Raw genomic sequence first — 17,927 nt, 5'->3', positions numbered from 1 at the left:
GTAAATTAATCAAATGTTTAAGTTGCTGTTGTGAATCTGGCCCTATGCTGCTAATATGTATTCAAATATGTAATCAAATGCATACTCCAACCTGCTTCACCATCACCTCTTGTGTATTTAAGCCTGTAGCTCTGTCAATCTCCACAAAATGCCAAGACATCTATGAGAGTTGTATGTTTAGCTTTGTGTATGCATACCTTTGTCTTCTAAATGTACTCTGAGAGATTGATTATTGTACAAAAGAAGGTTTTACCTACTGCTACATTAAGCAGCCTTTTTTGACCTTCTTAAAACATTATATTATATATGTCAAATTCATATAAACCCCCAAACTCCTACTTTGATTTAGTTAGATTGTTGATGTATGGTTATTTACTAATTGGAATTCTACATTTTGAACTTAACAAATTGCAAGAGTATGAAATCACACTGTGACAGCATGGATTCAGCATAGTATCCTACACCGATGAAACCCAGCTCATCCTCTCACTTACTACAGACCTCCTCAGAACCAGACTCAGCTTCCAGGAAGGAATGAAGAATGTCACATCCTGGATGAGTAGCAGCTGCCTGAAGCTTAACTCAGAGTAGACAGAATTCCTCATACTCGGACACTCCCCCTCTGCATGGGACAACACCTGGTGGCCCACCGCCCTCGGCAGCCCGTTAAACCCCATGGACCACGCCCGGAACCTCAGCATCATTCTTGACTCGTCCCTCACCATGACGCAAGAGATTAACACCTTCACCTCCACCTGCTTCAACACCCTCCACACCCTTCACAAGACCTTCAAATGGATCCCCACCGAATCTAGAAAGACCGTCACCCATGCAGTCATAATCATCAGACTGGACTACGGAAACGCCCTCTATGTCGGGATTAACAAATCCCTGCTCCGCAAGCTCCAGATCATACAGAACACCACAGCCAGACTCGTCCTCTGCATCCCTCGACATGAGTACATCACCCATCATCTGCAAGACCTCCAATGGCTTCCCTTTGAGAAGAGAGTGACCTTCAAGATACTCACCCACGCCTTCAAATTCCTCCACAAGACCGGACCAAAATATCTCAATGAAAGGATCTCCTTCCACGCACCCAAGAGAAACCTCTGATCTGCTGACCTCGCTCAAACCCCACGCATCCGCAGAGCCATAACACATCAGACCTGGAACAAGCTCCCTATCAACATCAGACCCTACTCTGCACATCTTCAGGAAGACCCTCAAGACCTGGTTCTTCAACTGATGGGAGCTGCACCCCTACCCATTGCCTTGAGACCCTCACAGGTGAGTAGCGCTCTTCACAATTCCCTGATTGATTGATTGACAATGTCCAACATTTTCAGTATTCATTTATTTATTTTTATATGCATCAGACCCTGTGAGACAAACATTCTTTTTAGAAAGAAGTTGAAGCACATTTTCATTTTATGTAAGGTTATACCATAAACCTTACAATATTTTTTTATTTTTATTTTAAAAATGAAAGTAGACAGCTAACACTAAACAGCTATATTGGTTGCCACTGTGTAGTTATAGTTAGGTCATAGTTTCCATAGAAATAGTTTTTTAATAATGCTAGTGCCTTTTGAAGAATGTGCATGAAACTTCCCAAAAGGGAGTTCATTCATTTTGGCCCCTTCCTGGAAAGTTTCGCACTGATCTGTCAAGTGGTGCCAAAATTGGGGAGTGTCACAAAAATGCTATTTCCCAATTGTACTCTCCTAGGAAACTTTGCTTTCCTGTATGGAAATCATACCTGAATGGATTCCTGTCAGATTTGGCAGATGTTTAGAACTTTAATCAGAAAGTGTAATTATTGTGATTTGGGGTAAAGCTGTTTTCAAGAAACTATAGTTTATTGAGGGACTATGGTTGTGCATGAAAGGGTAACTCTTCATGCACAATCCAAGCCCCTCTATAACCCTAAAAAAAGACAGATACATCCGGATGGTTGGTCTCATGTTAGAAGCAGAGTACTGTACTACTCTATTTCCAGGTTCCAACATTTAAAAAAATACTAAGTGCCTTATTATATGTTTGGCGGTGCGGAACTGCCACGCTTCAGCACAGCCAAACGCATGTTGGAACCGCCCACCAGATTAGGACCTTTCTCCTGTCTGTCTGTTTTTTGGCATTCCCACAGCAGTGGCACCACAATGGTACCGTCGAAATCAGTACCTGCACAGCATGGAAAGCTGCAGTCCATGCTGTGCAGGTACTGGTATGCATGCACACAGGGGGCACATGTTGTGCCCCCTGTGTGCATCCACATTGTAAGAGGCACAAGGGGCCCTTATCACTGCCAAGCATTTCATGGCGGTCCCAAGACTGCCGCACCACTACCTGGTGGTTGCAATGGTCATAGGGGGACCGACGGCCCAGGTCATATTATGGCATTCAGAAGACCGCCACTGCCGTGCCCCTGCGAGTCTGTCGGTTCAGTGACTGCCAGACTTGTAGTAAAGCCCTAAGATTGATTATTTAAGGGAGCTTTCTCTCACAATGGCAATTTTGGTACCTCTAAAGCCTGGAAACAGGGTTGGACACAGGGCCTGGCATGTAGGCAAGGCCCTGTTGCCAACCACCACTGTGTACAACCTTCCACTGTATGCATGATGTACAGACCATTCCATTGCGGGATTAGGCTGCCTGTGGTTGGCAGCTTGGGTGCCAAAGGCAGTGCCCAAGGGGGTTTGGTCACTGCATGGAAGGAAGGGCTAGGCTGGCCTGTGGCTTTTGACCATGTGCAGCACATTGCAAGCCAGGCACTGCGGCAAACCCCTGATGTGTACAGCAGACAAACATTGTTTCGGGACAACTAAAAAATATATATGTATATTTTTTCATTTTTTATTGAGCAGAGCAAGATAAGCATATTTTACACAGTAATCAACAGGAAATTTAACTAATACTTTTCTCTCAAAAAACCTGACTCATTATTCATATGGAACCAACATGGATTAAATACCCGATCATGGACGGAGAGCATATTGCAACCGTATTCTGGCTGTATCTTAAATTATTTATAAATGAACAGATCTTGCTTATTAATATTCTATGGTACTAGGACACTACAGTATCCAGAGATAATCACACTAAATGTGTTCAGGGACCTATACATTGCATAAAATCAGCATTAAAAACAAGGATGGTAAAAAGCATTGTCCAAATATAGTTCAACTATAGCCTTGATTTTTGGGCGCAGATTGAAACAGTATCTCAACCATTCACAAATGGCTGAAGTGTTAAAGTGCTATCGTGCCTTTTTTAATGTGCATATAAAGCATGCTAAAAAGAGCAATGTGCCATAAAACTCCCAAGTGCTGAAGTGCAAACTCTATAAAATTTATATTCCCGCCATGATTCAAAATTCACAAAGTACTTCCAAGCAGCAGTACATTTTCTTGTAGCGCCTACCCTCCTAGCATATGCTTCTTCAAACATCATGGTTCGCTTCATTTTGTTTAACCATTTTGAGTATGAAGGTAGTTCTTCAGACCTCCAATTCTGGAGAATTAAAGAACGAGCAACAAGGAAACAAATTACAATAAAGGTCTCTTCTGCTTTTGTCAGATCTGCCCTTACTCTAGAAATACCAAAGAGGGCTACCTCAGCCTTTGGATTGAGCCTCTTCTGAATTGCCTGGCTTATAGCTGAGAAAATCTTAACCCAGAATAACTCTAGTTTTGGGCACGCAAAGAAGGTGTGTAGCCAAGCCCCTTCACCTTCTGCTTGGAATCGGAAACATCTATTCTCTACTTCCTGATATCTTTTAATAAGAATTTTAGGAGTATAGTACGCCAGCCATCGAGATAGAAAGGCCATCCTTTTAAAATTGGCAGCTCCTAATGCCTTACTCCTTAACTGGGCTACTGACTGCCACTCCTGGCTAGAGAAAGAACAATTAGTTTCCCGTGTTACTCTTCCTAAGAATTTCTCGACCAAAGGGGACTTGTTAAATTTTCTCAGCTGAGAGTACCAGTTTCCAACCCCCCTTAAATTGGTTCGATATAAAGCGCTCACCTGTTTTGTTGGGGCACCACTTCATGATAAATTATATCTATTTATAAAATGTACAATCTGTAGATACTCAAAAAATCCACGCTTTTTACGTTCGCCATATCTATTTTGGACCTCTTTCCAGGAAATTACTTTATTATTCATCAAACAGAGCCCCAGCTCCTCTAAACCACAATCCTTCCAACTTTTAAGATGACTAGAGTGGATTTGAAGACACAGGTTTTTGCACTCCACTAACTTCAAATAGTGGAATCCATAAGAGCCGGCTTGTTTAAAAAAGGATTGCTATCTAAAGTCCTGTATCGTCTTATATCTGGTCTTCTTCAGCAATTTAGATGTTTGTAGAAATATCGGAATTTCCAAACCAGATTCCTGAACCCTTTTGTCAAAGAAAAATTGTCTAATAATCCATTTTATTCCAGTAAACGAGCTGTAAGATCTAAAATTGCTACCTCATAATAAGTTCACATTTTCGGCAATGCTAAACCACCCTGATTTATTTCTAGTTGTAATATTGCTAGCTTGACCTTGGAAGCCTTTCCACTCCAGACAAATTTCCTAAACATTGATTCTAGCTCTTTAAAACATATTGGTATTGATTTTCAAAGGTACATTTATAAAAAGGAATACTAATAGGGGAAAAATAGACATTTTTATTAGAGCTACACGGCCTTTTAAAGTTAGGGACAGAAATGACCAATTATCGAGCAATACTTTGATTTTATGCTGCATTGCTAGATAATTAAAACTGAATAGCTGTTCATAGTGGTTAGAGACATATATTCTCAGATACCGTATTGGTTCCGCTTTCAAAACCTGGGATTTGAGATTGGAGGGGAGAAAATTACAGTCAACATTTAATGTTAAAATTTCGGTTTTGTTTTGATTTATATTGTTTCCCCAATCAGTTCAAATTGGCTGAATTGTGTTAGAGCCCAGTCCAGGTTTAGGCTCTCAGGACTTAAATATAAAATAATATCATCTGCGAACAGTTTTAATTTCGCCATCCCCGGTATTGGTGCTTTCATTTCCGGATTTTCGCGGATTCTTATGGCAAGGGGCTCGATGAAGAAGGTAAACAGTAAGGGGGACATTGGACACCCTTATCTGGTCCGACGATTAATATTTACAGTCCCTATTGGATTAGCATTTATCACCACCGGAGCCTGGGCACCTCAATAGATGTTCCTCAACGTATCGATGACCTGGACAGGGACACCACACTTGTCCAGACCAAAGAAAAGTGTGTCCCAGTTAACCAGGTCAAAAGCCTCATGATGAGCATTGGGGTTTTATTGTTATTAAAATAGTTGAGAGCCTGAATTATGAACCCAGCATTTGAGGATATAGACCTCATCGCAACAAAACCGACTGATCACTATGAATCAGTTCCTGGGCTATGGAAGTGAAGCGTTGGGCCCAGACTTTTATTAGAATCTTATAGTCAGCATTTAAAAGACTAATCGGTCTATTGGAATTAACATCTTTGTGGTTTTTGCCCTTCTTCACAAAGCTGACAAGTTTAGACTCTTTAAAACTTGAGGGGATGCCTCCTCCCAACTTAATATTATTAAACAGCTTCACCAAGAAGGGAATCAATTCCTTAGAAAATGTTTTATGAAATTGTATCAGCAGCCCATCGATTCCACAAGCCTTTGCCCCTGCAATAGATTTCAGAACTGTTAAAACTTCAGTTTCTGATATGTCAAGTTGGATTTGTTCCACAAGCAACTCTGACAAGCTCAGAAGATTTACCCCCTCAAAGTATTCCTAAATTAGGTCCAATCTTGCCTCATATCTAGTGGCGTATTACTGCTGATAATGTTCCATGAAGACTTCGGCTATGCGGTCCATATCTGTTATGTCCCTGGTCTTAGGATCAATGATCTCGGAAATCAAGGCTGCTTCCTGTTTGGTTTTAGTTAACTAGCAAGCTAGCTAGCAATTTACCGACCATTTGGCTGTCCTTGTACACACATTGTTGATATGTCCTAGAACTATTTATTTCTTCAATTAAAAAGAATTCTCCAAGTGCATGTTTCATCCTTTCAAGCTGACCCCCTGCTTCCCCCTCCCCTTGTGACAAGGTATTTCTCTGGAGCAAGGCACTATCCACAGTCTGCTGAAGATTGGCTATTTTTCCACTCCATTGTTTAGACTGGGCATCTGAAAAAACAATCATTTGCCCACGGAAGACTGCCTTGAACCCCACCCAAACTGAAAATTATTCTGCCGTTCCTTCATTAATCCTAAAGTATTCCAGTATCCATACTTTTACATCGGCTACCCATTGGGGGTCCTGAAGGAGGAGACGATCCAGCTGCCACCTAGATCTTGTCCTCTATCCCTCCTCAATTTCCAACTCTAATTTTACAAGAGAGTTGTCAGAGAATGAATTTCCCCCTATTTCTGTATCTATATGTTTCAAAGATCGCTATATAAGAAAAAAATCAATACGAGAAGCCATTTGAAATTGGTGGGAATGGCATGTATATGTATAATTTATCAGTTAATTTGGCATCAGGGATCTAGCAAAAGATGCTCCTGTTTTAAAGCGTCTTGGACTTTTTTGGTTTTTGGCTTTAACTGCTTCTTGTTTTTGTTAGAGGTGTCTTTCTTCAAATCTTGGTTGAAATTAAAGTCCGGTCCTAAAATGTTCTGCCCCAGTGTCCCCTTAAGTAGCTCACTGACTTTCAATAGTGCTGTGGTAACATCCATTACTGGCCATAGTAATTTACAAAGTTTAATGTGATCCCAATTCATTTGACCTCAACCCAAATCCACCTTCCAAAGGGCTCTCTTCGGACTTGACCAAATTCCCACAGGAGACCTCTACAAAAGTAAATAGCTACCCCTCTTTTGGCCAGCCCAGCTGATGCATAAAAAGCATGGGAAAAAACTCTGGGGAGAAAAAGCTTTGGGGAATTGTTTTTTAAATGGGTTTCTTGAAGAAATAACACCTGCGGCGAAAAAGAAGCCAACAACCTAATAAGCCCTCAGTACTTTTGTTTGTCTAGCATTCCGTTCACATTGACCGAAACAAAACAGCACTTATTTGTCATTTCTAAAAACTTTCATACTGCAAAGCAAAAATCCCCTAATCCTGTTTTCCTCTCCCCATTTGCTACTGCTACTGCTCTTTTTACTTCTATACCCTTCCCTGAACCAGCCCCCCCCACCCAACAACTCCAGCCTCCGGAAATGCGGACCACCACACTAATCACATGTAGCCCCCCCTACTTCTCTAATGGGTGTCATAGAACTACATCCTGTGTGAACCCTCCCCTGGCAATAGAAAGCTTCAACAATATACTATCTATCATATCATTTCATTTCGAAGAAGAGATCTCCTTCAGAAGACCCTGAGCTTCTTCTAAATTTGAAAACATGTGAAACTTCCCCCTCGCAAGAACACGCAGCTTGGATTGTTGGGCTATTGACGCCTTTGCACCTTTTAGCTTTAAAGAGGAAAAGAAATTTGACAAACTCTTTGCGCCTGTGTGCAGCTGCGGCTGACATGTCAGAAAATATACAACATTTCGAGGTTTCATTAGTTGTAAATTGTCTCTGTTGTATGACCTTAGCCAAAATCCTTTCCTTGATTCGATAGTCAGCGAAGTTGACCAAGATGGTGCGTGGAATCTTGGAGTTAGGCAACGGGTGAGAGGGAACTACATGAGCCCTTCTAATTGTTAGGTCTCCATTGTGCTCGGGCAAAACACTCTGCTTGATAAACGATGCAACCCATTGCAATACCTGGGAGCCCTAACTTCCCTCGGGAACCCCCACTAATCGTAAGTTCGATCATCACAAGTGATTTTCAAGTTCCTCAAGTTTGTTGTCTAAAATATTCTTATCCTTGGTGGCTTTGTTTACTCTCAGGAGCATGGAGCTCATTTGGTCCTCCAGCTGGGCAATCCTTGACTCGGCTTCCTGAATTTTTACTGGGTAGCAGGCCACTGCTTCTTCAATTTTCCTGAGATGCTGACGAACAGAGTCTATTTCATTTTCATGAGATCTCTTCATTTCTCTTATCTCCTCAAGGATCAGGTTTAGCAATGTCTAAATATCCATCTGTTTAGTGAGGGCTGCATCCATTGAGGCTTCCACAGGTTCCAAGATGAGCTGTTGTAATTTCTCTTTCCCCCTCTGAAGCCCCGGAGGCTGGCCCAGGGTCCCACAATGTTACCGTCGGACAACTCCTGTGATTCTGGGCAAATCACTTAATCTCCCAGTGCCTAAAAAAAAATGAAAGTGTGTCTTCATGTAATGTAACTGGAAAATATGTAAAGCGCTCTGATACCTGATTTGGTTCGGGTCTAGTTCGCGCTATATAAAACTCTGCAAAAAAAACAAAAAAACAACTGGGTCTGGGTCTGTTCCTGTGCCTGGACCCCTGGTCACAGTTCAATTGATTCTACTGCCGGTGTCTGAATGAGCTGGGTATTGAGTAGGGAAGTGGCCCCTGAAGAAGGAGGTACTGCCTGGCCCACGCAGCTCTGGCTGGATTCTTGTACTGTTAAGTCGGCTGGGACAAAAACCTGTCCCAGCGCTTGGGCCAGTAGTAATGAAGATGTAGAAGAAATCTGTAGTGGGCTGTTGTGGATGTCTTCTATCCCTTCTTCCGTCAGCCGTGATGCATGGGCAATGAATTTGAGGGGAGCCGCCTGGGATGCCTTTTTCGAAAATAAAGGAAAGTCTTTCGTGTTTTTTGGGTTGTCTTTGCTAGGCCCTGCTGTAAGATCAACAGCCTGTTTTTTCATCGTGGTTGCAGGACCTTCCATCTGCTGCTGGACTGTGGGAGCCCCATCTTCCAAAAACAGCTCTACAGGCTCCTCTTTCAAGCTCCCAAAACTTGAATTTGGGCCAGGACGGTTGACCAAATGTTCAGTTCTAGCCGCTGAAGATACCACTTTAGCCTGTGCCAAGTGAGTTTTGACTTTCAGTCCCACCGTAGAATCAACTTTGGCAATGAGATTCATCTGTTTGTGATGCTTTCCCATCTTTGCCGCTCCACTTTTTTCTTTCACTCCCACCCTTTGTATCCTTAGAGCTCCCCGTTGGATGAATCCACACAACAGATATTCAAAGTCCTCCTAGTTTTTTGTTTTTTGTTTGATGCAAGCTTCAAACTGAAAGTGCCGTGATTTGTAAAACATGTTCACATTCAAAAATTGAAAGAGAGATTATAAGGGATATTCTGACTCCAGTAAGATAGACAAACATTCCGCTAAAATGCCCGAGCTTCTCAGGGCTGGTTCACCTCACCTTTTCAAAGACAGCGTCTTCCCAACAAACCGGCCGCTCCTGCTCCACCCAGCTCAGCTCTGCTCGACTCCGTTTCGGATATCCTTGCCTCGTCCTGCTGTCCAATATTCCATTGCCATATGGGCTTCATTACATCTCCTGCCAGAATGTTACCACCGCCTCCCCGGTCACCGGGCATGCCGCAAACACGCCAGGCACTTCTATGCACCAGCCGCCAGCCAGCGAGACCTCAGCTCCGTGCCGAGCTGCTCAGAAACACTGATCTTCAACCTCGATTGCCGGATGAAGAAACTGCAGTCACCTGTGGCTAGGCGGAGGTGTGCCTCTCTGCAGCCATCCCTAAGACTCCGGTACAACTAAAAAGTTGGTGTACTAACAGTGAGGAGTCCTGTTGTTCCTTTGTGGCCCACATGATGGATGAGGCTTTGGTGGAATAATGATTCCTGCTGCCCGGTCGCACTATTAGCCATAATTGGTCTGCATACCCAGGGACAGAGTATATGTCTAATCATCCTCATCTACATGGAAGTAGTTCATTGGGTTTGAGTCGAAACAGGACATTTCTATTTGCTATAAAGAACTAAACAAAATCCTGTATTGACACACAATTGCACAGTAAATGCTAATGTTCTTGTGTGGGGAACTGTCCTTCTGTAAAGGACTGCATTGCCTACTTGGTCGTGTTCTCACTATGTAGACCTGCAACAATAAGATAAGCAAAATTAATTAAAGGGATTCAAATTCCTGTGTTGCAACATCAGAGACAATGTGGGTAAAATTAAATCATCAGAGAACAGGAGAGTCTAATGAAAAGTATAGTGCCTCCAGGAGGGAATCCATTTGGTTGAAGAATGAGGAATTTAATGAATCATGGTTCCTAACTACCAGAATTTTTAATGAATGTTCTGATTTACATTGATACCGGATGTTCCCCAATACCAAAGGAAAAGGGCTGTGTTACTGAGTCAAAGGGGTCCTGTACATGCATCTATTTATGGATGTTGATTGCATGGTTTCCCTTCTCCTATCTTCATAGTTTCCTGTGGCCGCTGTAGGATTGGTTCTTTGAGTTGGATGAGTCTATTACTTTTTGTGGATGGGCCACCATGGTAGATTTAACTTTCTCTGACAACATGCAATGTGAGGGATAGCCCTCAGTCATGCCTTTCGGCCACAGTGAAAGGTAGTTTCATCTTCTCCTTTTTTGTGTGATGCAGGGCCTTGAAGGTCTGTATTGGAAACAAACCATCAAAAGACTAATTTTCAAAACTGCTGAGACGCTCTACATCCCCAATGACCAATGACCACTGCAAAAGTGCACTGTAACTGTTCTTTGCAGTCTGTGAGGCAAGGGATATCAATTGTTGCCATGTGAATCCCACATCTTTGTATGGTTGAACTCCTTCTGCTGCATATGAATTATTTGGTTGCATCAAATTCATCATCAATAATGTGTTGCAACTAATGTTGGTTAGTGAGGAATCTGGTCGATCGACCAGACTAATTCCTTAGTATACCTGGCTTTAAACTATGTGTGGGAGGCAGTCTGGATTCAGGAAAAGCTTCAGAGACTATGTGCCTTTTTTAGAGTTTAATGACACAAAAACCCCTTGGTATTTGAAGGAGGAGCTAAATCATTCCTTCTCTGGTAGAAGATATACCACTTGAACTGCTTGTGTCAGAGGCAGTTTTACTAGTTTCTCTGATGAGGGTTTCTCTTTCAATGGAAAATCCTTTAAAGGATGCTATAGAATGCTCTTCACAAATAAGACACTAAACACTTAGGGGGCATATTACAAAACCAACATTTGTGCTATAAATGATGACAAAGACCACAAGGAACATGTTGAATGTTTGTCAATTCTCTTGTAACTGAAAGTATAAACAAGAACTGTCTCCACTTGACATTTGTGCTATTTTGTATGATTTTTGGTACTCCCTGCTCAATGTGAAAGGGGCCTGATTAAAAGTTGGTTGGTAAAAGAAACGTCTTATGTTTGTAGATCAGTTGGAAGCTTCACTGTGGTGCTGAAAATCTTCAAGTTGATCTTCCTCTGCCATTTTAGTTACATTGTAGAGATGATTTAGCCAGAGGATTTTCGACTGTCCAGGAATTCTTTTTTTTATTTTTTTTTTATTAAGTTTTTATTTTTTTTAAAAACATGAGCAGGGCACAATTGGATTCAAGGTAATACAGCGCGCATTCATATATATACAATGGGAATATATAAAAAAAAAAAAAAAAGAAAAAAGTATACATGTACAATACCAAAACATACAGGATTATACCGAGATAGACCATATACACAATAGACACAAAGAATGCTATACACCAGAATCTCGATTCCCCCCCCTCCCAACAAACAATAATCAAGGATCAGGACCTTGCTTCCATCGAATAAGGGGCTCCCATATTTGCAAACCAAGTTTCTTACCTTTTTTCCCCTTCCTTGCATATATGGCGGATTCTAATTTTTGAATTGATAATACCTTACCCAGCCATTGATGATATGTGGGAGGATTAGGGTCAAGCCAAGCCGAAGCCACTAGCAGTCTAAAGATAGCCATTACAACAAATACAAAGTTTTCATTATTCACGTGGCTCTCCGGGTTGACCCCTAGTAGCATCACAGCTGGGTTTAATTCTATTGTAGTTGACAATACATTCTGAAAAAAGTTCCCAATGTCCTGTTTTATACTATCTAGTTGTGGGCAAAGTGAAAACATGTGCATTATATCCGCTTCTGCACTACCACACCTAAAACAGGTAGTTCCCGAGAGACCCCCCCATTGAGCAATTTTCGCCGGTGTGTAGTACAGATGATATAAAATCTTATAATGTTGAGCTTGTAGAGATGATGAGCACAACAGTTTGATTCCCATCTCTAGCGACTCCGAAAAAATGTCCCTGGTTGTATCCAGATCTTCAGACCACTTATTGACCCATTTATCCATATCATCGTTCTTTAAAGATGTCATCTCAAAGTAAAGTCTTTTTATAGAACAATCAGAACCTGCCTCTATAAGATCCATCAGTACATTTGTTTCGAAACCCAGAGGGCCTCCTTTTCTATTTGTTAAACAACTTCTTATTTGGAGATATTTAAAAAAATGCTTTGTATCTAAAGTATATCTATTCTGTAATTCTACAAATTGTAGTATACCATGAGGTCCCTGGATATCTCCAATCTTTCTTATCCCCCGCCTCTCCCAATCTTGGAATACAGCACCTGAAAAAACCATGCGAGGCAAGGAGGGGTTATTTTTAAATCTGGTGTAAGCATTATATTTTCCAATTCCTATCTTTTTCGATATTCCCTTCCATATATTATAAGCAGCCATAATGGTCTTAAACCGCGTTCTTTTATAATAACTTTCCTCAGTGAATCGTAAAAAAATATTTTCCGCATTTTTACCCAAAATCAAACCAAATATAGCAAGTGAACCAATATTATCCCATCCATCCGTCTCTGCCCCCCCAACCAATCCCAACATATTTTTGAATGCAGCAGCCCAATAATACAGTTTTAGATCTGGTAAAGACCAACCACCGCGCTCCCGTGGGAGTGACATATATCTCAAAGCCCTGCGTGTCTTTCCTCTGGCCCATATAAACCGGTTAATCATTTGCTCACAAACTTTAAACCATTTATTGTCAAATAAAAGTGGCACTGCCCTAAAGATATACAAAAATGTTGGCAACACCATCATTTTGATGATATTGACTCGGCCTACTAACGATAGGTGTAGATTTTCATACCGATCCAAATCTTTCTTTGTTTTATTTATTATTGGAACGATATTATTTTCCACCAGATTATTTAAGTCGGCTGAAATACTTATTCCTAAATAAGTCCCTGCCTGGACAACTCGATTATCTTCACACATGGTCGCTGAATTTTTAATGATCTGTGTCTTCGAGGCATTCAGGGCGTATCCCGAAATCTGACCAAATCTATGAGCCTCTTCTTCTATAAATACAGTTGCCTCCGTAGGGTTTGGTGTTATCACTGCTACATCATCAGCATAGGCCAATATCTTACATGGTCCCACTAGTGTTGGTAATGGTGTTATCTCCGGACATAGATCTAACTTACGAATCAGTGGATCCATATACATGGCAAACAGTAAGGGGGAACATGGACACCCCTGCCGTGTTCCTCTTTTAATCATGAATTGACCCGTAACACCCCCATTAACTCTGAGGGCCGCGATCGGTTCTTTGTACAAGGTCTGTAGAGCTTTTATAAAACCACCCCTAAATCCAGCTCTTACTAAAGTGTGCCACAGATAGTCCCAGGAGACCCGATCGAATGCTTTCTCAGCATCTAGCAACATTACTGCCATCGGATCTCCTGTGACCTCAGCGGCGTCGAACAGCGTTATAACTTTCCTGGTGTGATGAGTTGTTCCTCTACCAGGAATAAATCCGTGCTGGCTATAACTTACTAAAGCGCTTATAACCCCAGCAAATCTCCTTGCCAGAGCTTTTGAGTATATTTTGGTGTCATTATTCATTAATGTAATGGGGCGATATGACCCAGGTTCAGTCGGCGGCTTTCCTTTTTTTAAAATTAACACAATATCTGCACCCCCCCAAGACTTTGGGATAGACTTGCCCGACTGAGCAGCTTGAATCATTTTGGTTAGCTCTTGGGCGAGCATTCCCCAGAAGGTTTTATAAAATTCTAAGGGTATCTGGTCCGGGCCAGCAGCTTTTCCTGAAGGGAGGTTACACATAGCATCTTTAATCTCTTCAGCATCTAACTGACTTTCCAGTCTATCTGCATCTTCGTCCAGAACCCTCACCACTGGGATATTCTCAAGATAATCCCTAATCTCATCACTCCCACACGGATGTTGGTGATCATATAAATTCTGATAGAATTTCCTGAAAACTTCCCTGATTTCTTCCGGATCTTTTTGCAGATTACCATTTTCATCCCTAATTTCTCTAACTGTTCCTTCTGCCGCTATCTGCCTAGTGCGCATGGCGAGTACATGCCCGACTTTTTCATTATATTCATAACACCTCTCCCTTCTAATTGTATAATATACTGCCGCTTTTTTCGCCAATTCATCTTCAGCTTCACTTTTTACTTTTATAAGATCTAAGATAGATTGCTCTACTGGTTCCCCTCTAATAACACAGTTGTTGAGTTGTTCTTCTGCCTCTAACACAGCTTTCTCTAATTTGCTTTGCCGAAGCCCTACTAATTTACGTTTATAACTGCTATAGCTACATGTTTCGCCACGGACACCCGCCTTGAAAGCATCCCAGATAACTCCAACCGAGGCACTTCCTCTATTGTTATCGAAAAACTCCGTGATCCATTTTGACATATGCAATATGTAATCATCCTCTAAAAGGAGCCTTCTTTCGAATGTCCATACCCGATTAGTTCTTATTCCCCCTTCTAACTTCATCGTCAACAGTACTGGGTTATAATCACTGAGGATTCTTGGGAGCCTATCTATCTTAACCCGTGACATTATATTATTAGAAATCATAAAGTAATCCAATCTGACACAAACTTGATGTGGTGCAGAATAATATGTGTATCCTTTTTGTGCTGATCTGATTGTACCCCAGACATCAATCAGGTTATTATTAATCAAAAGATCCACAAGGGCCTTATGGACTCTTTTCTTTCGTCCTTTATAACATCTAGTCTGTCCTATTCCCAATCCTTCTGCCCCATTAATGTTCAAGTCTCCCCCTATGACGACCTGGGGGGGCCAAATGGCCAATTCAGAGTCTAGAAACTGTAATACCTCCGGGTCATCCTGCGTAGAACCATAAACTGCGATCAACGTTGTCCAAACACCTTCTATCATAATCTCCGCTATCGCCCACCTTCCCCATTTATCCTCTAATTTTCTCCCAATTGTCAAATTTTTACTCCTTGACAAGATAGCGACCCCTCTATTTTTTGCACCTTGTTTAGAACTTGCTATTAAGTGGAAGCCCAACTGATTGAGACAATACTCTTGCGTGTTCATTATATGTGTCTCTTGTAGGAAAATGAAATCTACATTCAACTGACGTAATCGGATACCAATCTTTTGCCTTTTTTGGACATCATTTAGGCCACAAACATTCCATGTTAGAAATCTAAGTGTCATAATTAGGTTTTCCGAAACCATTAACTACCTGTTCACTTGTATTTCTTATTTTAATGGGTTTGATCTCTACTACATCTAATACATAAAAGACATAATTCTTAGTTTTTATACTCTCTTCCTTCCTCACTTCTTCCTTACAGCCATACTGCTCATGCGCCTGTTTCGGAATGCATCCTTCATGATACCCATATGTTTCAATACCAATACCATTGTGCCCTGCCCTTGTGCTCCTTCTCCCCCCCCCCAGAGACCCCTCCCTCAGGAACCCTCCCCCCCTACGGGCAAATAGGTCCATGAGACCTATATTTGACCGACGCTTGCCACCGGGATGTCTCGCCCCCTCCCCCCCTGACTTTCCTAGTTCTTATCTGTCATTTGAAGTGCTCACCTACAAAGGAGTAAGAGAAAAAAAAAAATCATTTTAGACTCTATCTATCAAGTCCTATCTCATACTGCCTGATTAAACAGAAATATAACAACATATCAATAATTTTAAACAAATTAAGCTTGCCCAAAATCTTCACAGTGAATATAATAAGAAAAAAATAACATGCACATGCGAAAACATAGTCTATCCTTAGATTCCCTATAAAGTTCCTAACTCTAACTGGTGAGTTGAAAAACTGCTATTCCATAGCGTTATTACTATGACCTCTACTCTTTACTTTTTACGAGGTATATTTCTGACAACCCCAGTTTGTAATTCTTGGGATTCTTGGACCCCTGGGATCTTATTATGAGACTTTTGGTGACCTCTATTCTCTCTCAAAAAAGTAAGATATTCTTGCGCCATAATTTCGGAGTGGAAGACTCTGTATTTGCCATCTACGCCAATTTTTAGACGTGCGGGGAACATTAGATAAGCCTCACACCCTATATTTTGGAACGGGGTAATAAGTTGCCTCATCCGCCACCTTCTTTCCACGGTGGTGTGGCAGAAATCAGGGCGGGCAAAAAATTCAATTTCCTTATAGGAGCGTTTAGACTGTGGTTTTGCCTTATTGATTATCTCTTCACGTAAGAGGAAATTCCCAATATATAACAGTATTGCACGGGGCTTGCCCTGTGATTCTTTTCGAAACATCGGGAAACGGTGCACTCTTTAAACCTCATGCTCCCAGTCCCATGAGGCCAACTCTGGGAATGCACCTTTCAACAAATCGATGACAAAACCACGCATGTCCCTATCCTCTTTTCCCTCTTGTATTCCAATTAATCTAACATTGTTCCGCCTTTGTCTATTTTCGAATTCCTCCAACTTCCAGAGCATATCCGCTGTTACCTTATCATGATCCTTGTTAGCATCTTGTATTTTGACAAAATCATCTTCAAGTCTTCCTGTTCTGACCTCTATCTCAGATACTCTCTCGACCATTTCTTCATACATTCTGTTCACCTTGTGGAGAGAAGATTGTATTTTTTTATTCGCATGTCTAGCCCTCCTACTGGCTCTCTGACTCTCCGCACGAGCCTCACTCTGAATTTGTTTTAGGGTAGAAAGTAGTATTTCAAAATTCGCCGCACCACCTTCAGAACCTCCCTCAGCCCCCCGTGGGCTGGCCTCATGCAATTCTGCTTCTGCTCCGACCAGCTCTCCAGACTGAGGTATTCCACTTTCAACTGCATTGTCCCAGACAAGTTTTTTAACAACTGTTTTCACATGTTTTCTGCGAGGAACTCTGGCTTGAGTCTTTCGCCTGGAATTGTTATTTTTAGCCTTAACCTTATACATAGGATTGTTATCCGTCACAGTTTCCCTCATCTCCTTTATGACATTTCTTGATTTAGTTTTTATAATCTTCAAGGCTGTCTCTTGCTCTATGGGTTCTGTATCGCTTTCAGAGGTAACAGAAACACTATCTGATTTCGATATATTAGTATCTGTGCCTGAACCTGCTACAGAGTCCGATGAGCTGCTCAATTCAGAGTCTGTATCCGATGGAGATTCTCGAGCAGAGCTGGTAAATTCACTTCCGTCATCCTCCTCATCATCCACCTCATCATTACCCGTAAAAAAAATCTCCTCGCCTGGTGATGCCAACATAGATTCAGGAATATTTTGTACAATCATTAGATTCATGTCCTTTCTACTCTCAAAAGTAGAGCTGGTTATCACCTGCTGTGATGAGGTAGTTGCCATCTCCTTGTCCATCACCTTTGTAGCTGTTTGATCATCTGCACTCTTACTGGCTCTCTCATCCTCATCCTCGTTATCATTATTTCCAGTGTGGGCATTATTCAGATTAGTCACAGTGCCAAGACTCCTAAGTGGCTCTGGAGATGCTTCTGCAGGCACCTCTACCGTTTTATTTTCATCTTTATTTTTATCTTTGTCATTATCTCCAGTTAGGGCTTCAGCCGGCTCCTGGCCCTTTAAGCTCTCAACGCCGCCTCCCACTGGGACTGTAGAAGAGGCGGTCTCTCCCACGGGCTCTGTAACATCATTCTGACCTTGGAGCTCCATCATGCTACCTGCGCCCCCCACAGCTCCGTTGGCTTCAACACTC

General features: G+C 41.7%; 1 protein-coding gene across 1 annotated transcript in view; it reads left to right on the top strand.

Moving 5' to 3' along the window:
- The window catches only part of LOC144783380 (cadherin-related family member 3-like), a 567,696-nt gene that overhangs the window by 227,775 nt on the left and 321,994 nt on the right, over positions 1 to 17,927 (top strand). Inside the window, exon 6 of the mRNA XM_078662381.1 lies at positions 17,226 to 17,381. Coding sequence (XP_078518507.1) covers positions 17,226 to 17,381 — 156 coding nt within the window. The remainder of the gene's footprint in view (positions 1 to 17,225; positions 17,382 to 17,927) is intronic.

Source organism: Lissotriton helveticus, chromosome 9 (genome assembly GCF_964261635.1).
Source record: "Lissotriton helveticus chromosome 9, aLisHel1.1, whole genome shotgun sequence".
Lineage (NCBI taxonomy): Eukaryota > Metazoa > Chordata > Amphibia > Caudata > Salamandridae > Lissotriton > Lissotriton helveticus.
The sequence above is the reverse complement of the archived record's forward strand: the minus strand, read 5'-3'. Positions and strand labels throughout refer to the sequence as shown.